Source organism: Abrus precatorius, unplaced genomic scaffold, assembly GCF_003935025.1.
Source record: "Abrus precatorius isolate BTA unplaced genomic scaffold, Abrus_2018 Scaffold11, whole genome shotgun sequence".
NCBI classification, from domain to species: domain Eukaryota; kingdom Viridiplantae; phylum Streptophyta; class Magnoliopsida; order Fabales; family Fabaceae; genus Abrus; species Abrus precatorius.
The window spans coordinates 12,257,523-12,280,075 of NW_020874303.1; the positions used below are offsets into that span (position 1 = coordinate 12,257,523).

The window sequence follows — 22,553 nt, forward strand, 5'->3', positions numbered from 1 at the left end:
TAATTAAGGAAGAGATTCTGATTGATCAACTGAGGGTTAGGAATCATTATCCTTGAGAAAGGTATTGATTTAATTTAGAATTTCCTGCAGCGATAAGGGTTTAGAACTAAGTAGTTGAAAAAGAATTTCAGTTATTTGGACACTTAGGAGGATTTACAGTCTAAATACTTGCCTATTTCCCTTGAATACCTTTAGTCATACTTTTCTATAATTTATTATTATAAGAAATATGTTCCTTTCAATTTATTATTCTTTTATTTTTAGCAATTTTATCAACAAAATTTATTTTTCATATTCATTAACAATTGCACAATTAAGAAAGTATCTCTTAATAACAGTCCATGTAGATACCACACTTGGTACTCTATTTTTCATAATATTACTCTAACAACGAGTACACTTGCCCAGTAATCCAGTTTTACACACCAGTTCATAAGGCTGGAAGATCAAGAGAAAGGTAGAAGAAAATTAGTAATTTTAGAGACAAGGAACAAGAATTGATGAAGCTAGTATTGGGCGTGATCACTATTTTCAAGAAAAGTGATCATTTCAGAGCCTAATTTCAAGGATTGACTTGTACGTTATCACTTTTTCTTACAAAAGTAACCACGCCCATGAGGAGTGATCCTATGTTATCACTATTTCTAATAACAATGATCGTTCCAAAGCTGGGTGAGAAGAACAACTTGTGCGTGATTACTATTTTGTACAAAAGTAAACACGCATAAGTTTGATTTGGAGCAATAGGTTGCGCGTGATCACTATTTCTGAATAAAATGATCACGCGCATGATTTGAAGGCAAAACTACCTACGCATTACCACTATTTTAGAAAATAGTGATTATTCTAGAGAGTTGTCCAATAGAACAAGATGCGCGTGACTTCTGTTTTGTACAAAAGTGAATACGCGCATGCCACTAGGAGTAATTAACCTCTGCGTTGCTACTTTTATAAAAAAAAAAAATAGTGAGTGTTCCAGTCATGAAGGTTACCAGAAAGGCCTCTGCGTGGTCACTTTAGTGAAAAATAGTGATCATGCCAGAAAGGCGGGAAATTCTATAAATATGAGTTAGCTCAGACTTTTTGTATCTTTTGTTCATTTTTCATTTTCATTTCATTTTCTTGTCTTGAGAGAGTCTGAGAGAGAAATTGGGAATGAACTCCAAGCTTCACATCTTGAGGAATTGGATTGAAAATTGGATTGAAGATGATTCTTTGCGCTTCTCCTTCTTCTCTTTCTTTCTCTTTTCATTTTGTAATGGTTGTCTAAACTCTTTGTAGTTAGAGATTTATGAATCTGAAATGGAAGTGTTGAATTGATTTTGAATCTGAACTTTGATTATTTGATTGGATTGAGTAGTTGATTTTGTTATTCAAGTAGTTGTTGAATGAAAATTTGATTTACTAAACACAGATAAGCTTTTATCAATGAAAGTTGAAATTGTTTCTCAGATCTGAATTAACTATCAAGATTATTGATTTCTTAGGGATAAGTCATCTTAATCTTGCAATCTTTTGGTTTCTAATGCTTAATGCAACATTTAATTGAATTAGATCTAAGGAATTAGGATGATTGAATTGAATGTTAGAGTCATTGAGTTAAGGAATTAACCTTTGATTAATAAATTGTGAAATTGATTGTCATTCAATCCAAATGCTTAAAAGTTCAAAATTTGATTGAATTAACACTGAAGTTTTGGTGAAATAAACCTCTAACTATGTTTCATTCATCAATTTTAATACACAAATTTGTAGCCTTTGCTCTGTTACGTTTTTCTGAACTCTGTACTTGTTAATTTTGCTTTCAAAAATTATAAACTCCAATTGAATTGCTTTAGGCTCAACTAATTGTTGAATTGTGAAGTGATACTTGAGAAAACTATTCCCTAATGACAATATTTGCGACTTAAACATGATTCCAAGATTTTATAACTTGCTACAACAATACTAATATACTTGCTAGTCAAATTCACTTTTAGTGCAACTATTGAGAAAGTAACACTATCAAAGAAGATAAATGGAGAAAAGCAATGGATGACGAAATCAATTCCATTGAAAGGAATGATAATTGGGAGCTATGTGATCTTTTGAACAGGTACAAAACCATTGGAGTAAAATGAGTTTTCAAAACAAAACTGAACGAAAATGGAGATGTGGATAAATACAAGGCACACTTTGTGGCTAAAGGTGTACAGCAGTACGGAGTTGATTATATAGAAGTATTCTTACCAATTGTAAGACATGGCACAATCAGGTTGGTAATTGCCCTAGCAATACAAAATTCTTGGCCTATTTTTCAACTAGATGTTAAATAAGCCTTCTTACATGGCTACTTGGAGGAATAGGTATTTATTGATGAACTCCCTAGCTATGTGAAAATTAGAAATGAACACAAAATTTACAAATTTAAAAATGCCTTTTATGGGCTAAAACAAACCCCATAGGCTTAGTATAGTCGTATTGAATCTTATTTCTTAAAGATTGGTTTTTCAAAGTGTCCTTATGAGCACACATTGCTTATTAAATTTGGAAAAAAAGGATAATTGGTTATAATTTGTTTGGTTGTTGATGATCTTATATTTACAAGAAATTATCTTGCCATGTTTGATGACTTTAAGAAATCTATGATGGATGAATTTGAAATGACTGATCTTAGCATGATGCACTACTTCCTTGGTATAGAAATAATGCAACCAGATGATGGGATTTTTCTTTCTCAAAAGAAATATGTAGGAGAAATTTTAGATAGATTTCAGATGAAGGATTACAATTCTGTAAACATTCTAGTTGAATGTGGTTTGAAGTTACATAAAGATCCTAAAGGCAAGAAGGTTAATAACACACTTTATGAAAAAAATTGTGGGCAATTTGATGTATCTAACTGCTACAAGGCTAATATAATGTATTCTGTAAGCCTGATCAACAGGTACATGGAGCATCCCACATAAATGCATCTGTTTGCTGCCAAAAGGATCTTTTTCTACTTGCAAGGAACTAGAGATTTTGGACTATTTTACAAGAAAGATAAGAAGTCAAATCTGTTGAGATTCACTGACAACGATTATGTAGGAGATCAAGATGATAGTAGCACTTCCGGGTGTGTTTTTATGCTTGGCTCAAGTGTTGTTTCTTGGTTCTCTAAAAGGCAACCTATTGTTACTTTATCAAGCACAAAGGTAGAATTTGTTGCAACAACTGCATATGCACTGAAATTCAAGCAACTCGGGACTACTCAAATTTTCTATGATAACAACTCAGCAATCAAACTGTCAAAGAATCCAGTGCTACACGAAAGAAGCAAGCACATTGATGTGAAATTTGACTTCTTAAGAGAATTAAGTAATAATAAAGTAATTAATCTGATCTATTTTAAGAGTGAATATCAAGTTGTTGATATCTTCACCAAGGCACTCAAAAGAGAGTTATTCATGAAGCACAGAATGTCACTTGGAGTTTGCATGCTGAAGTCAGTCAAGCCATTAAACTGAATTATGGCAAACATCAATTTAAGGGAGGGTTTATTGGTGTATTTTGTTTTTTTGTCTTTCAATTGTTATTTTACTAGGTCTTAGCAGTCCTTTTTCTAGTTATTAGGAACTTTTGAATCATGGCTATAGTTTATCCTATTTTGGGTGGTATTTCTTTAGTTGTGTATTTGCCTATATAAGTGCTTTAATTATTTTGAATAAATGAACCTATCTTGTATCTGTCTGGTATTCTTTCATTATCATTGTGTATTTGATTGTCAATGTGATAAAGAATGATGGTTATGAATTAAAAATCTTAAAAATTACTTTTTCCATGAAGGGGTTTTCAAAAAGATGTTGTCTCGTGATCTCAATGTAATTTTATAGAGGTCTTAGAAATGATGAATTAACAAATTTTGGTGATAAGCTATATAAACTTATGCCCATATCATCCCATAAATCTAAGTATCCCACGTTTGATTTGTTATTTTTTGTTCTAAATAAATCGTTAACAATAACTCTTGACTTCCTTCTTTTTCTCTTCTACAAAATTGAATGTCAATGATATAATGCTTTTAATTATTTTGTTACAATAAAAATTATAAATTATTTTTATTAAAAAAATATTATTAATTTTAAAAATACATAATTAAAAGTGAAAATTTTTATTAAAAAATATATTTATTATAAAAATATTACTTTATTAATGAAATTTAGTATTTTTAACTATACCACCTTAAAACTTAAAAGTTATCAAAATTATAAATTTAATAATTAAAATAAAAACAAAATGAACCAACGTGCTATGCAAAAAAAAAAGAAGTTAACCAGTCTCGCTTTATTTAGAAAACGAGTTAAACTAAAAAATATAAAAAAAAAATTGATAACCAATAAATTAACAAGTCAGTTAAAAAATTACAAAAAATAAAAATATTTTTATATTAATAAATAAATATTTTTTATCTTTTAAAAATTAAAAATCGAGTCTTAGGAGTTAAAAAAGAAGACAGGGGACAGGGTGAGTGGCGAGTGAATCCAAAACATTGGGGCCTATGGAAGATGTAAAATGTCACCCCTACGCAACACACAGCATCACTCGGAGACAATAAATAAAATCCTCCAAAGTTGAATTCAATTTGGTACTGTGAATCTGTCGGCAGCGAATCCACATCATAACGTTTGAGTATTTGATCCACTTCCTTCCTTTCCTTTTTCTCGTTTGTTTGTTATATAAAGCAAGTCACCCTCTTCCCTTCTCCCAGACATCATCCAACAATACCAAGAAAACATGGCAGCAGCTGTTGTGGGAGCATCCTCGCCAGTTATTAAGGTTGCAGCACTTTCTGGCTCTCTTCGAAAGGCCTCTTACAACACAGGCCTTATCCGTTCTGGTTCGTAATAACACACTCTCACTCTATCTATCTACTATTTTCTTTACTATTATTCTTTTTTCAAAAAATTTGGGTTGACTTTGATGGCAGCTATTGAAATAAGCAAAGGAAGCGTTGAAGGCATCCAAATTGAGTACGTTGATATTTCGCCTTTGCCTTTCGTCAACACTGATCTTGAGAAAAATGGCACTTACCCTCCCGAAGTTGAGGCCTTTCGCCAGAAGATTCTTCAAGCTGATAGCATTCTATTTGCTTCCCCTGAGTATAATTATTCTGTCACAGGTACCTCTCCACTCATCTATCATGATTTTTTTTATAATAATAAAAACACTTTCTTAACTTTTATCTATAGAATTAATTGTAATATATTAAAATAAATTTTTAATAATTTTTTTTTATATTTTGATGTGATAAATATACTTTTTCTTAATAAAATTTATTATTTATAGATGTTTAATCTTAACCTAAAAATAAAAATAACACTTTCTAACAAAAGAAACTTCGAGCACAACTTAGGCTAGTTAACTATGATTTTCTTAAATTTCTACAAAATAGTAGATAATAAAAATTAATAAATAATATATTTTATTAAGAATTATAACATTTAATCACATTAATACTGTAAATTTTATTATTTTTATAAAAAACTAATTATCTATAAATTCTTATTAGTTACACTGGTTTCAAAAACTGTGTCTTAATTTCTTCAAGTTTGTTCCTTCAATTTATACCACCGCGCCCCATATATTATAGCATGAACAGCAGCAAGAAATTGAGTTTCTATTTTTTTCTGGGATTTGGAGTTTTCTCTTATGTTGGCAGCACAAGGGAAGTAGAGACAAGTTTAGTTTGTTTAAATGGTCTGAGAAAACAACTTTTGCGCATATTCTCTGTTTGATCTATAAATGTATTCTAATTAGTATGCTTGGTTTAAATGTGTAACTTAAGAACATCCGAAAAATTTCTGGAAGTTGGATGCTTGTGTGTGTAACTGCTCTAACGTGTGCTTAGTCATGGTCATGGACCTATAATTTGCCTATCATACCACTTTGATGAAACATTGAAAATATCAATCACTATTTTAAGAAACTACAGAAAGTATAAATGATTAATTGGTGGTTTGTGCATAATACCAAGTGCTAGCTTACAACATTCGTTTTAGGGAGTTTTAGATGGATGCAGCAGTTATTATATATTTGATTTGGTAAATTTAGCAAGATTTTAGTACGTGTCAAAACTTGGTAGAGATTAGTTCATCATAAAATACTTGAGCTTATATTTGCTAATATTCTCTCCTTTTATTATTTTAGGTCCACTGAAGAATGCAATTGACTGGGCATCAAGGGCACCAAATGTTTGGGCAGGTAAAGCTGCTGCTATAGTGAGTGCTGGAGGAGGGTTTGGTGGAGGAAGATCACAATATCATCTCCGCCAAATTGGAATTTTTCTTGATCTTCATTTCATCAATAAACCTGAGTTCTTCCTCAATGCATTCCAGCCACCACCAAAGTTTAACAATGATGGTGACTTGATTGATGAAGAGGTCAAGAATAAGTTGAAGGAAACCCTTCTGTCCTTGAAAGCATTTACCTTGCAACTTAAAGGAAGATATTGAAACAACTTTGATTCGTCCCTGAAATTGTTGAAATAAGCTCTGAACTTTAAATATATTGTTGTGATTCAGACTCTCCATGCCTGCATGACAACTGTGATGATATCTGCAGACACAAAACCTATTTGTTCTTTAGAACTTTTTTAATTTTTATTTTTGTCTTCTCATGTCTTGGTTTCTACCTTCTAGTTTACTATCGTTGTGAGTACAATCTACAAGGTTATGTTCAAGATGATGAATTTAAGTTAAACAATTTCATTATATTCTTGTCTTCCACAATTACATTAGAGTAATCCCAAGACACATACGTGATTAATGTTTCAAATTGAAGCAAAGGTTGACTAATGCTGACAAACAAACTATTTAATCTTAACACGTTAAAATGTTACATCTATATTTGCTTCATTCAAAGATGAATGATAATATACGAGGCTCACTTACATCATTTTCTTGAATTTATAAATTATTACATAATTATTTTTTAAGTCAAAAGAAAGAAAAAAATAACCCGAAAAAGAATAATATTTATTGAATATCTTAGTTTTTAAGCGTATAAAGTGAAAATAATAGAGATAAAAAAAATTAAAGATACTTTTAATCCATGTAAAATCATTAAAATTCACTTTTAGTCCTTACAAAAAATATTGTTTTAGTCCCTAATTATGTAAAATAGCCAAAATTATTCTTTATTATTATTTTGTCTCTATTAATCACTGACATGACTAACAAAGTTTCATGTGTTGATACTATTTAAAATGTTAAATTTGTTTCAGGTGCCTACAAAATAATTGAAATTCACTTTTAATCCTTATAAAAATATTATTGTAGTCTATATGTAGGAGTTTTGAAATTGGAAACTACTAAATTTCATTTATAATATGAACATAAATGTAACTTTATTTGACCCAAGTGAAATATGTTTTCTTTGATCAATCCCACCAATAATTTCAACATCATCATCTTCCTCTAAAACATAAATGTAAGTAACATGTTTAGTTTCTTTGTTAAGTGTCATTATTTTAAGATTAATCTTCTCTCTATCCTATAATGATTTATGAGAGTATTAGTACTATAGTGTGTGTTTACTTTTAGATTTAGATGGTGTTATTTTTGTTGAAGAAACTACAAACAAACAATGGTTAAGAGAGCAAGTACAAGATTGAGAGAGCTTAACTATTTTTAACAATGTAGGGTCTAAAGATGTTGAAAATAAAAGAGCTTAATGTGAGAACTACAATGAGCATGAAGACAAGTGAAATTATAAGAAAATATACAAAAAGAGAGGGAAAGGTAAGTAATAAAAAGTAAGAACCATGAAAATAAGTAAATAACAACAATTGTAGTGGTGGAGTTCATAGTTTAGTAGCGTTGCCCATGTGTCTCTCTTTGTAGGAGAATCTTATTTGTTTCAATAAGTATCAACAAAGCCAACAAAGATGTGCATGTTAGTATATGTACTGCGAACTATGATTATACATTCTTTTCTCTAAAAAGGTAATAAATGCTTTTTTCTTTGATTGGATGTACATCTTTATCAAAGTTGAAAATACATTTTTCTTTTATATAAGTCATATTAATTGAACTAAATTAATATTTGAACGTTTCACTTTTTTTTCTTATTACTCTTTTTTTTTTCTCATAATAATAATAATGAATAAATTTAATTAAAAAAGTGTTAGAATGAATTGGAAAACAAATCGATTCATATAAGCCTTTTACCGTCCAGGGCCAAGTTAAGGAATATTACAGCTTTAACCAAAAATATAAAAAAAAAAAATGTGTAATGTATATTATAAAATTTTATATTATTATTTTTAGTTCGTTAAGTTTTAAAATTATTTATCAATGTTTTATAATCAAGTAATTTTAGCATTTTACTTAAAGTATGTTTAGGAGGAAAATTTTGAAAGGAAAAGAAAGGGATAACATATTTTTTTATTTTAAATTAAAATAATTATATATTATCTACGATGATAAATATATTATTAAATTTTTATTAATATATTAATTTATATTTTTTATTTTTAAAAATATTAAATTTAAATATATTTATTTAAAATATAAATTTATATCCTCTCCTTCCTCTAAAACTTCCCTTTCCCAATAACCCCTTAAATAATTTTACGTCATAATATTATTAATCTAAAATAAGATTTAAGTGATTTTAATTTTAATTTTTTTTACAGTAGTAACAATTACAATAAATATTGATCATTAATTTTTATATTATAAATGAGAGTCTACTATTTAAAAAATAAAGTATTAAGTAGAACTACTTTTATTTAACATTTATTATAAATACATCTTAAAATTAAAATTAACTAAAAATAATTTTTAAATTACATTATTTTTTATTGTAATAATTTAACTTTTTACATATGTTTTTTCTAATATTTTTTAAAATTTTAGAGAGTAAAGTTGTGATTTAACTTTTTTTTTTATCTTATATAAATTTTTAAATCTTCCATGAATACTTATTTTTATATTTATAAAAATTATTTTAATTTTTTTAATTTAGAGTTTACTTTTAAAAGTCTTGTCTATTAAATTTATACTTTTATATATATAAATATATATATATACTATTGACATCTAAATTAAAAATATTTTTATACTATACCACAAAAGTATTATTTTAAAATAAATTATATTTTAAAAGTATTTAATTTATTGATTTTTATTATTTTGATAATATTATTGTTTAAAATAATTTTATCATATATATAATTATATATAAAAATATAAAAAATTATTTCTTTATTATTAAATTTAGGCTTATTTACCCCAAAATGAAATACTTATATATTTTATGGCTACTAAACTATTATTCTACAGAAACAAGAAGGAGAAAAAAAAAACAAGAAAATAAGAGATCTATTTTAAAAAAATAAAAAATATATTAAAATTTAGTGATTAAAATTGTAAAAATATTTATAGCATTAAATTAAACTTGTAACTAACAATTTACCATTTGATTCCAAATAGGAGAAAAACTAATAAAATAATGACAATTACATAAATCATAAATCCAGCTAATCAGCGCTTTAAGGATTGCTTGAAGAATCATTAGATAATATATATATATTTAATTTCAAATCATGTTATGATAAATTAAAAAATTTGTTTGTGAGTGTATTTTTATTTTTTTTAAAAATATACACTTTTTTATTCTTTAAGTGATATTCTTGTTAAATAGCTATCAAAATTAATATTTTTATAATTTTATTAATAGTTATTAATTAAAATATTAAATAGTTCAATTGATTGATAATGTGAGGCTTAAGGCACTTGTCTTAGGTTATCTAACGATATACATAATTAGAACGAGGAAAATAAACTTTTACAGTGGGCTAGTCTAGAAATATTTTAAAAAGATGAGAACATAAGCTTTAAAATTAAAGAATTAAATATGTATTTTTTATTAAAAGTAAAAAATATATATACCTTTCTTTCTCTTGATTATTATTATTATTGCTATTTTGTGGCAAAAAAAAAGGTAGTGTAAGGGTTGGTATTGCAATATTGCCGAGTAACTCCTTACCGTAACGGATTATTAAGTACATGTTTGGAAACAATTAATTTTAAAAAATAAATAATTATTTGTTTATTAAAGTTATTTCCAAAAGTAATAAGCCGTTAGTTATTTAAAATAATTTATGTGTATAATTATTTGAATGCATGGCACTTCTTCGAATTTGAATGTCATGAAACTGCTATTTTTCTATCATACAATTTTGATTCAACGTATTGAAAGTTCAAGGTTTGATTTTCAGAAGCTCCCAAGGTATAGAGATCAATTGGCGCTATGTGACTGCTAATTACATGCTTTTGGTGGATTTTTAGTTTCACGTTATTTATTAGCCAAATTAAGTTTAGTCTTAAGTTTGAATAAATTTAAATACTTATAAAAATGAAGGTAAAATAAATTAAAATTTAAAATTAATTTAAGCTTCTCACCTTTTTATATAATTTTTTTATTTAACTTCTTTAAAATTCAAGATGTATAATTTAATTTTAACTTCAACGTAAACTTTAATCTTCTATTTTGAAAGCATTTACCTAGCAACTCAAAGAAAAATATTTCAAGAACTCTAATTCAAAAAAATTGTTGAAATAAGCTTTGCATTTTAGTTCATTTCGTTTAAGAATATTATTCCTGAAATTATTCTTTATATTTGAAATTTTATTTGTATTTCTGGGTTTTCTAGACAACCCTCAACCATCTTATTTTCAATATTATCTACCACTAAATAAGTTTATATTCACGCTAATAATTACAATCACTAAATTGATTCATCAAGAAATTTTATTTAAAAATTATGAAAAAATAATATTACAACCCAAATTTATCCTTTCTCTAGCAAAACTAGAAAAGAAATAAAAGATACCTAATTAAAGACCTAAATTTCATGCAATTATTCACAAGGACAAGAAGCTTTCATTCACCTAATGTCTTCTTCAATCTTCTCTCATAACTCAGTTCAGGCTCTCATTTATCTATTTTCATGAATTTATATTATAAAGTCACAAAAAACAAAACAAAAAGGGTGATTGCTGCACATTTCATAAAATCATGTAGCAAGAAAAAATTAAGTAAAAAAAATGCAAACTAGACAATCAATCAATTCATCAAAAAAAATAACAACTAGACAAGGTGCATTTACTTCTAGCGGTATCTACAATTTAGATAGTATCATTAGGTACATCGATCCTCAGGAGATCAAATATTCATAGTGCACAACATCATACTATTAACGAGACCTATGAATGCTTTTACTATCAATTGTCTGTACATCAGTTATTAGCATTCATTATTCTCATTTTCCACAAATTTTCTAAATTACCTCTTGACTCTATATTTTTAGTGTATCTCTGAATTATTCATATAAAAACTCAACAATAGCACACTAAAATCATATTGTTTACACTAATCAATATTGTCCTAATACATGTGTGTTGTAATCACACTAATCAGTATACTACAACATATATATTATAATCACATTAATCGGTATTTTACAACACCCGTATTAGTTATTCCTTTTTTTTTCTATTGTTATTCCTTTTCTTTTACTCATATTTTCTCAAGTATTCACATCAAATTTCATTCATCTCTTTTTCCTCATTCATTTCATTAAATCATGGCTAAATTACATTATACCTAAACTTACTCCACATCACATATACTGGAGAAAAATATTTTAATCATTCTAAATCAATTAATCATGCATCATTAACTTTTCATAACAGTCAAAGATCTCATTCAAGCCCATATTGATGAAATAAAGAAACATATTGTCACGACTAAATTACTACTTCGAGACACTACTAGAGTAGAGCAACACATCATATCATAGAACAACCATGTATAGCAGATGAGAGAGTTAACGTGCATAACGTTGTTATAATACATATAATATATATTTAAAATCAAGCATTCAAGTGAAACATGAAGTAAGTCCCACAAATTTCTCTAGTTAAGTTATTAAACTCTACTATCACGAAATCCTAGCTCATTTTTTATTCATGGCATGTCCTAATGATCACCAGGAAAATTTACAATCATATGATATCCTTTTACATACATCAAAATCAATGCTGCCAATCCAATAAAGGATCCAAATCTTGGTAAATATGAATAATCAATTGTGTCAACATTCAAATAAAAAGGGAATTCCAATGCACATTATCCTTACCTACTTATAATTCATAGCACTTGTGAACATCATCATTATATCATCACATTATCTTTACTTCTCAATCAAATTTCAAATTATTACACAATGGCATGGTCCACACTAAATTAATAACATTGAAAGACATAAGGCATTACCTCAAATGTAATCATACAGGGGCATAAATGAAATATGGAAGTGCATGTATATAATTATAGAAGAGTAATAGTTTAAACATGTCCATCCAAACCAAACATTCCACATGTTTAAATCAACAGTAACCCATAACACATAGTGTCTCAAAATAAACAAAATAAATCCACCCTACTAGCAATATCCAGTCCATAACTCAAACATAACTACATATAGTACTCCAATGGGAGGGAGTCTTCACTGGGTCAGATTCCATCCCATCAAAGGAAGGCGGATCATCTCCTGCTCAGGGCTGGAAAGGAAGTGGCAGATCATCTTCACTGTCTATCCATTTAACAGTAGGAGGCAGTGAACAAGATATAGGTTATGGTGGCGAGAGCATCTTATGGAAGGTCTTGTCTCGTCTAAGGATGGAGGAGAAGCTCTCATAAGGCGACGGGGTATAGGTCAAATGGAAGATTCAACAACCTCTATATCTTTCCACTTAGGTTCGAAAATAGGTACTGACTCGAAAGTAGGCAGGGGTTCAGGGTCCATAGGGGCTTTTCCTTTGTCAAGCCCTCTAGAAGGGTCAAAAGATGGTGTTTGATCTGGAGGTAGCAAAGGTAAAAGTAGGTGGTGATTAGTTTCTTGTAATAGAATAAAAATCTTGGCCAAGAGACTATCGTTCCAGTAGGGCTTCCACCATTTGTCAGTTATAGGTCTCACACTCATAGTGACTAGCCCTCAAAACATGCATCGATGAGTCTAAGGTTCATACAGCCACATCTCCTCCTCGCTGTCCAGTACCCAGATTTTGGCTCGATCGGTGCACATCTGAAATACATACATATAAAGCAAGACCAAAAAAAAAATGGGAAGAAACAAACCAGAGGGTAAGTTCTAGACAGTAATAATAATTCATACTATAAATACAACAACTAAATTAAAGCAACTTAAACAAAACCTTTGATCCATTCACATAATGCTAACATTCAAGAACTTATTAATTTATATCGCATATTCATATAGGTTTAGATGACTCCAAGAGATGCAATGCATGTCACTCGTAGTCCGGCTGTGGTGAGCTACTCCACGCCATTGGGTCATCCTCCCTTCACTACCCCCAAGGCTCTTTCACAAACCTAGACACAAGCATTTCGCAGTTGTGCTGGATTGTTGCCATGACTCTCCTTTCTCGTTCACATAAACAATGCAGATGAATGATCGTATAGATGAATTATTGCCATTCCAAAACCCACACACCTTTTAACAATAACAATCAGACCCAAACAAAGGCAACATACACATGTCCATTCTATCTATTATAAATAATGTATGCTATTTATAATGGTAATTAAACTCAAACAAAGTTATACACAAGTTTTCATCGTATTTTATAACACCCTCATTTTGTAATTTATTATTATTGCAATTAATGTTAGTTATTTGAAATTAGAAGTGTTTAATTGATGTGAACTATAGGATATCTTGTTGTAGCGAGAATGAGGCGGTGAAAATGAAACATTTTGGAGCCTTCTCGCTGTAGATCGCTGTAGCGAGGATGCTCTCGTTGTAGCGAGGAGTTCTCGCTGTAGCTAGAATGACAGACAACAAATTAAGAAAACTTCTAGCTGTAGCGAGAAAGTCGCGAGTTTGAGAGATATTTAAAGAACTCTCGCCCTAAAATCTTCATTTTCAACCAAATCACATATCCCTCTCCATCCTCTTCGTTCTCTCCCTCTCCTTTCTCAAAGAAAACCTCCAATAACTCTGGATCTCTTTCAGATTTGAGCTCAAACATCCGTTTTTCTCAAATCTAAGTAAGTTTCTCGTTTCAGATCTCTATTTTATCCCTTTTCTTTGGTTCTCTTCTCATATTAAGATCTCTACCTTGAAATACTTAGGAAACCTTACCTTTCGGAAGATCTCTCCGTGGATACTATGGAATCTCTCTGTAGATCACTCAGAGAACTAGTTGGGAGGAACCGTTACCAAGTAATGGGAGTATTTTTGAGCTTTAAGTTTGTATATACATATTTAACGACCCTAGGAGGATGTGAATAACCTATTTTAGTAAAAACCTATGATTTTATGGTGAAAGGATATTTTGGATAAAAGAAAGACTTTGAGTTCTTTAAAAGAAATGAAATCGAATTCTTAGAGAATGTATATGGATTAAGTAATAGAAGATATACAATAATGAACTCTAGGTTAGGAGACTACCTTGAGATGGTACGAGTTGGGTTGAGTCCGAAGGTGTCCGACCTTCAGCGCATTGTATTGCATGTATAGTGTGACATTGTGTGATAGTCTCTGTGATAAGTTTAATGTATTGTATTGGTTGCGTGATATGACTTTGTATGATCACTTTATATGTTGAACTGGTATGATGCAATAAGTACATGTATAAAGTGATGACTGAAATGTATGCAATATAAGTAGAATTATAGAAATGAATAAAGTGTTGAATGAAAGTGAGAACATGTGATGTATGAATGAGAAATGAGAATATGATTGAGAAAGAGTATGAGGCGTGATTATAATGCATGAGTTCACGCAACTTGAAATAGAGTGATTATGATATAAATTATAGCACATTGAAAGGATGTGTTATCATACATATTGTAATCCATGAATTTATATAAATTGTGACTCACAAATCATAATATGCTGATTGATATAAAGAATGTGAAATGAGAAATGTTGAGAATGAGAAAGAGAATAAGTATAGATAGTACAGCGATACACTGGGGGTATAGAGTTAAGGAAAAGATTTCAGAAATCTTGGGGAAATGAGAATGGTGAATGTTAATAATGAAAAGGGTGCACATAAAATTATTGAAAATAAACATTCACAAGCCACACGCTCATCTCCCCACAAAGCTCCTGACTATACCTTTACTATAAGGGGCCGGGGTGGCACACGTGTATCCGTAATGTTGCAGCCAACTAGCAGCTATCTATGCTAGGAAGTTCTCAAGGGATCCCAGGGGCAATTATGATTAAAAGTGTTATAGATGGGATATGATATAGAATATGTATGATTATTATATATATATATATATATATATATATATATATATATCGTAGCAGATCGATTTATGTTGTTATGATACGTGTGTTGTAGTACATCGACGGGTGTCACTAGGATATATGTATTGTGACATATGAATTGAAATGATATGACAGATGTATAATAACATACAAGTCAACATAGAAATGCATGTATAATGAGTGAATTGTGGTATGTGCTCTAATTGATGATTGTATGTATTTGGATGTTATGGATGTAAATATGGACTGTACCCTGTTAATAATGAATTAGAATAGGATATTAGGTTATAACTCTAATTACTGGTAATTAATTTATATTAAGAGAAACTTAGTGGGGCAAGAAGTACTCACCCTTACTGATTATTTTCAGGTAATGAAAGAGAAGAAACAAATATGGTTAATCCGTTCTAGGGTCATACTCGACAGGAATTGTGGGAAAGAAACTGATCAGATAAATTTGATTTAATGTAATAAAATCACTTATGTATTTTATTTATTGACAGTGGAAATCTTCTAAGGAGAAATATTGTAAATTCATAAAGTTTATTAATTCGTATTTTCATATTGTACCATTTATTCCAAATATACAAGTTTTTATCAATTTTTTCCTAATCATGTTTATAAGTTATAAATGCAAATTATTTATATATTAAAAGAAGGATGTTACATATTTGTTTCATACTGTGTACTCCGTGTATAGTAGTGCTCAGGTCCCAAACAAAATAAATGTGAAATCTACTTTGTTAAGACTTATTGCATACATAATAATGAGATAATAAGTGATTTAAAGTCTATCCTAAAGCCTATTTAAAATGATAAGTATACTTCTCTAACATAACCTATTTCGTAGGCTCAGTATGGTTCAAATTAGTTAAGTCTTATGAATCAGTACTCCTAATATATTACATCTAATTGAGATGAAGATAATTAAACTTAAGGGGTATGTGAAGTGTGAACGACAATTATTAAACTTCCTTCTTAATCCTCATCCTAGTCGTTCTAATTTAATCACGGTTCCCTGAAATTCTTTTGTCTAAGTTTGTATAAGGTTGTGTGAGTCTAGTTGCTACTAAAGTCCTGAATGGTTCCTATTTAATTTCTATGAGATTATGAAAATCAAGATTCATACAATCAATATCCATAACCCAAAAGTAACAACCACCATAATCCACAGGTACAGTTTATTATAATTTATGAGAATACATTATACAAATCAAATCTAAATACATATAGGTCTCTACTTATTGCCAATATTCAATTGTCTAATCACAATTAGTATAAGACGTAGACCGAAAGGAAATAAAAGTGTAGAAATCACCAAAACACTAATGGTTATATCCAATCTAGAATTTAAGAGTGAGACAAATTTTGGTTCAGTATAATCACATTGATTTCTTTCCTTCATTTAATCAGTTAGTAAAACTTTAGTAGAAGGTTCATAGGAAATGCATAGTGGGGCCCATGTATACATTATCACATAGTGTCATAACATGAATTGCAATTCAGAATACTAGAAATTGGGAGAATCAATTAAATAACAACATTACAGGAAACGTGTTTCTGAATACACAAAAAGTAAGTTTTTCTTAGTTCAAATAATAAGAAGTACTATCATGAAACATAGTGAATTTTACATACACCTTAAAAAAGGTAATCGTATATTCATATTGATAACTGGAAAGTACTTCCCCTTACTAAATTTATATTTTGAGTCCAACATCACACAAGTATTTCAAAATGCATGACATATGATGTCCCAAACGGAAATGCAGCAAAACAATCTTCTTTACAGGGTTCGTAAATTACTCAATTAAAACCTTAACATATGCATCCAACTTTCATTTCAACACAAGCAAGAATTTCAATTCGGATGAATAGAAAAGAAGTCAAAGAAATTCACTGGTTGGCGTGGAATAAACATACCAATATGAATCTGCACTCTGGATACCTATTGAAATCACTAGGGGTGTCCATTGGATCAGGTAAACCAATGAACCCAAACCAATTCAAACCAAAAAATAATCCAAACCAGTATTTAGCAGGTCTGATCCGATCCAAATCGATCAAATCTGATATGGTTTAGTTCAGATAACGGGTGGCACTGTGCCAACTGATCACCCGAACATATACCCAATTAACCCAAACACATGCATGCGGCATGCATCTTCCTTTTACTCATTATCAAATTCAAATCTCCCAAAACATCTTTGCCCCTTCGTCTGCGTCGTACTCCTACCCTTCTTACATTATATATATTTGTTTTCTTTTGGGAAAAGTGGAAAACTTACAGAGTGGGTCCATGGATGGTGCTACGGACACGGTAATTCTCATCCCTTTTTAATATAATATTAATATAATATTAAATACATGGACTATCCCTTCCAAACCTGTAGACAATTTAGGCTTCTCCAATCTCCACCACCGATTCCTTCGTCAAACTCCATTTTTTATTCTCTCACAAACTCATTCATCCCTTTTTCCCCTTTCTAATTCACAAAATCCCTAAATTTCTTTTTCTCTTTGTATCTTACTAACCTACAAGACATTTGTTCCCCTGCAATAGTGTGATTCATCGCTTCTTTCTCCACCAGATCTGCATCTCAGATCTAAATCGAAATGAGTGTATGTGCAATTTTTCTCTGTTTCTTTGATTTTTAATTTTTACTCTGCTTTGAAATCTGTTTATGCTTATGGTTTTGCAGCCCACAAATGGAAAATAACAGTGAAATTGCTGAGAATGCCCCAACTAATTCTAGTGGGATGGAATTACAGTAAGGTGGTCTAGAGACTCCACTGTTGCAAGAAGCTTCATCACAAGGACTAGAGACTTCTACAAAAGGGCAAAGGACTCCTACACAACAAGAGGCTCCTACGCAAACACAAGGACTCGAGGTATTGAAAAGAAAACCTAGTAGACCGTCATCCAATGCTTGGGAACATTTCACTAGACAAAATGATAAGGCCATTTGTAACTATTGCCAAAAGTTATATGCATCTAATAGTTCTACCCATGGAACCACAAACTTGAATAAGCATGTTTTGTCTTGTCTGAAAAACCCAAATAGGATAGTTGATAAGAGACAAAAAAAACACTTGCATTTGGAAAGGAGAGTGAAGATGCCTCTACTATTAGTTTTAAACTTCTTGATTTTAATCAAGATCGAACCTAGGTAGCACTTGTTAGGATGATAATTATGGATAAGCAACCTTTTAAGTTTGTTAAGGGTCCCAAATTTAGAGAATTTATGCTTGAGGCTCAACCGAGATTCAAAATTCCTTCTCGACAAACTATTGCTAGAGATTGCATGCTACTGTTTGAATCAGAAAAGGAGAAGTTGAAAGCTATATTGTCTAAGAATGATCAAATGGTTTCATTGGACTTCAATTCAAAACATGAATTATATTTGTGTGACAGCTCATTATATTGATGCTGGGTGGGAATTAAACAAAAAGATATTAAGCTTTGGGTTGATTACTGACCATAAAGGTGACACCATAGGTAAATACGTAGAGAAATGCTTGAAAGATTGGGGGATTTCAAAGATTTGTTATGTAACTATTGATAATGCAAGTGCTAACAACTTGGCTATTTCATATTTAATTAGGGGCATGAGTGATTGGAATGGTAGAACTTTATTAAATGGAGAGTACATGCATATGAGATGTTGTACCCATATTTTGAACTTAATTGTTGGTGATGGTTTGAAGGAAATTGATATTTCAGTTGCTAGAATTAGAGCTGCATGTAAGTTTGTTAAGGGATCTCCACTTAGATTGGCCACTTTGAAAGGTGTGCTCAAGAGGCAATATACCTAGTCAAGCATTGTTAACTATTGATTGTCCCACTAGGTAGAGCTCCACTTATTTAATGTTAGAAGTTTCAGAAAAATATGAGAAAGAATTTAGTCGTCTTGAGTATGATCATCCTGCCTATTTAATAAATCTTGAGAGTGAAAGGGTTGTTCTAATAGCGATGATTGGACTCGTGCACGCATGTTTGTGAAGTTTAGAGTAATTTTATTTGATGTAACTTTTTGCTTTTCTAGATCATTGCATGTTACATCTAATGCTTTCTTTCATAAGTTGAAAGATATTCAAAAAAACATTGAATAAGTGGAGGCAAAGTAATGATATTGTATTACAAAGGATGACAAAAAATATACAAGTCAAGTTTAGCAAATATTAGGAGAGTGACACTATAAATTATCTCTTATTTGTGGCTGTTTTCCTTGATCCTTGCTATAAGCTTGAGTACCTTGAGTTTTGTTTTAAGCGGATGTATAGTGTAGAAAAATGCAATGAATTGATGAAAAAGTTGAAGGACCTCATCAATAAATTAGTTGAACTTTTTATATGACACAGTATCCTATTGATGAATCTAGTAGTGTTGCCTCTCAATCTAATCTTAATATTGGCAATGATGGTAATGATGATGATGATACATGGGAGGATGAATTTAGAATGAATGTGAGAAAAAAAGCAAGGTCAAGTGAAAAGGAATAAAATAGAAAGGTAGTTAGAGGATGATGTTGAAGAAATGCTCCCGGATTTGATATTTTGCAATGGTGGAAATCGAATCCTCAATAAAATATTGTGTTCTTTCTCATATGGCTAGAGATATATTAGCTATTACAGTGTCCACTGTATCCTCTGAGTCACCATTTAGCACAGGAGGTCGAGTTCTTGACCCATCTCGTAGTTATTTAAGTCCCACAACTGTTGAAGCTTTAATTTATACCAAAAATTGGATAAAAGCTAGCAAGAAGGTTGATTTACGGGTTGAAATGGATCAACTTGCGATGCTTGGAGAAGGCATTGAACTTGTTAATTTTTTAATATATATCTTCAATGTTCTATATTTAATTCTTTTTGAACTAATTTTTTTTTCCCTTTTTGATGTTTGTGTTTGAATTATTTTGGCTTTAGAGATGCCTAAGCCTAATGCATTTACAGACGTTCAAGTTCAACCCAATATATCCACTTCTTGAGTTGAAAGTTATATTTAGATATATAATTACTTGATGAATTCCAATATTTCTTTAATTAGCTACTATTTGCTAACTAAATATTTATGTTATTATAGGGTGGTAAAGAGTCAAAATGAAGACAAAGAAATGAAGAATAAGTGTTTATGTTATTGTAGTATTTGAATTATTTTGACTTTAGAGATCTCTCACACTTATTTTGAATTTGATTTTTTAGTTTTAAATTGAGACTTGTTTTGAATTTGTATATTTGTGTCAGAATGTTGTGTAATTGTGTTAAAATTATGTGTTAAGAATTATTCGAATGAAAAAAATTGATATTTTTCTATTTTTTATACATATTTTATTTTAGGTTATTTAATCAGATAATCCAATGATCCAAACTGAACCAACCCGTTCGTGTTTGGTTCGGATTTTCAATTTTTTTTTTCAAAAATTTGAACCAAACCAAACTAATCCATTTTGATCAGTTCAAATTATTTTTTCTCCTAAACCTAAACCAAACTGACCCGTGGACACCCCTAAAAGTCACTATAGTCCCTTTCACATATATTGAATCATGAAGGTGCGAAGGTAGGATTTTTAGTGTCCAATCACAGGGGTAGGACCATCACAGTACAGCTAAATTAATAAGTTTAAAACAGAATCACATATATACATTTTTCAAAATTACAATCTAAATACCACCTTACATGATTCTCTCAAATTACCTATGGGTAAACATTCAAAATTGTTTATCTATGCAAAGTGATAAAATACACTATGGAATAATACCTTTACCAATTTCCCAACACAGTATCAGTCGAATACCAGAGAAAAGGTGTCTACAACCTAAAGAGACTTCATTCTAGGTAGGGGTCTTCAAACGAAGAGTCTTTATTATCAGATAAAAGAAAGAAAAACGTTCACTCTCATACTTGCATAGTATTACCTGCGAGATTTTTGCCAAGAAAACCTTGTAAGAGATAAAGGAGGTTGGCAAACATGATAACAATAACATGCAACAAAATTCTAACAATAGTTGCTTGTGAAACAAGTAGTTAAAAACTCATTCAGTTATTAAATAGTGTAAAGACACTATGAAATCAAGGAAGACACCATGCATGCAGTTCGGTGGAAGTTATAATATGGTACAAGAAGCCCAATAACATATACAATATACTACTGTGCATACAACGACCAGAGACACTAGGACTCCCCTTTACATTAGATTGATCGTAAGAAAGAAATAGATGAAGTGTGAGGGTCCCCTTTCTGGAGTAAGATTCTGGCGAATGACTTGAGTTTGTTAGCATGGTTGACCAAGAGTAGGAAGCCTGGATGGCAAAATGATGAGGTGAGTGCAGTTTTAGAAGGTGGAACTTAACCTCTTTGTTCTCTCGGTGTTTCTTTCAAACAATATTTCTTTCTGAAGGTAAAAAATAGGCAATGAGGGGTGAGTTTCCTTTTATATGCATATCATTATGCAGGGGCTTCTCTAATCAAATGCTAATTCCTTATTAAGGGTCAGTATGAGGAGCTGCCACCTAGTCAGTCATTAAGACTCACCCTTATTCTCTCTCATTCCACTACAAAATTTCTGAGTGACATTTCACTAGCCTCCACTAAGTTATTAAGACTCTGTAATTTACTAAGTCTATTCACACCAATGCATAAAGCTACAATCACGAGTGTCTAATGCAGGGAGATAATTCAAAAATGAATGGCCAACAATTATATCTATATTAATGTGGTTTGAGGGATTTGATTTGCGGTTGTTGGGGAAGCCAATAAAAAAAGGATTTCTAATTTAACTGTATTAGATAAAAAGAAGGTACCATAAAGTATTTATCACGGTGAAGAAAATAGAAATAATTTATAGTAAAAAGAAATGGTTACTCACGTACCACTGCAATGCACTAGGGATACATTTTTCTCATTCTGTATTACACTTGTCTGGGAAATTTTTTAAAAAAGGGAAACAAGGTAATTGAAGGTATGTAAGTAGGGGGTGAGAGTTTGTGAAACATAAAGACTAACACGTAGAAATGTTAATTCAGAAGATTTCTAAGATGAACCTCAACACCTCCCTCACAACATGTTCTACTTATGGTCCTCATGTAGAAAAATAATTCACCACCAAAATAGGGGAAGGGCGGGTCCAGCACTTGTACTTAGTATGAAATCAAAGTATTTGGAATCTAAGCTAAAATGTCCATACGGTAACATATAATCATCATACCGAATAGAATGAC

At 30.4% G+C, this 22,553-nt stretch overlaps 1 protein-coding gene across 2 annotated transcripts; it reads left to right on the plus strand.

Moving 5' to 3' along the window:
* The first annotated feature begins 4,494 nt into the window (after window positions 1-4,494).
* LOC113855287 (NADPH:quinone oxidoreductase-like) lies at window positions 4,495-6,729 on the plus strand. Of its 2 annotated transcripts, XM_027486865.1 has the most exons (4): window positions 4,529-4,650; window positions 4,730-4,858; window positions 4,949-5,140; window positions 6,169-6,727. In XM_027486865.1, the coding sequence occupies exons 2-4, from the start codon at window positions 4,756-4,758 to the stop codon at window positions 6,471-6,473; spliced, it is 600 nt and encodes a 199-aa protein (XP_027342666.1). In that variant the 5' UTR covers window positions 4,529-4,650; window positions 4,730-4,755; the 3' UTR covers window positions 6,474-6,727. The 2 variants fall into 2 exon arrangements, with proteins under 2 accessions (XP_027342665.1, XP_027342666.1); XM_027486864.1 differs by having other exon boundaries at window positions 4,495-4,858; window positions 6,169-6,729.
* The last annotated feature ends 15,824 nt before the right edge of the window (window positions 6,730-22,553 follow it).

Coding starts and splice junctions, on each gene's coding strand:
- LOC113855287 (XM_027486864.1), top strand. CDS start 4,756: ATGGCAGCAGCTGTTGTGGGAGCATCCTCGCCAGTTATTAAGGTTGCA. Junction 4,859..4,948: donor CACAGGCCTTATCCGTTCTG/GTTCGTAATAAC, acceptor CTTTGATGGCAG/CTATTGAAATAAGCAAAGGA. Junction 5,141..6,168: donor GTATAATTATTCTGTCACAG/GTACCTCTCCAC, acceptor TTATTATTTTAG/GTCCACTGAAGAATGCAATT.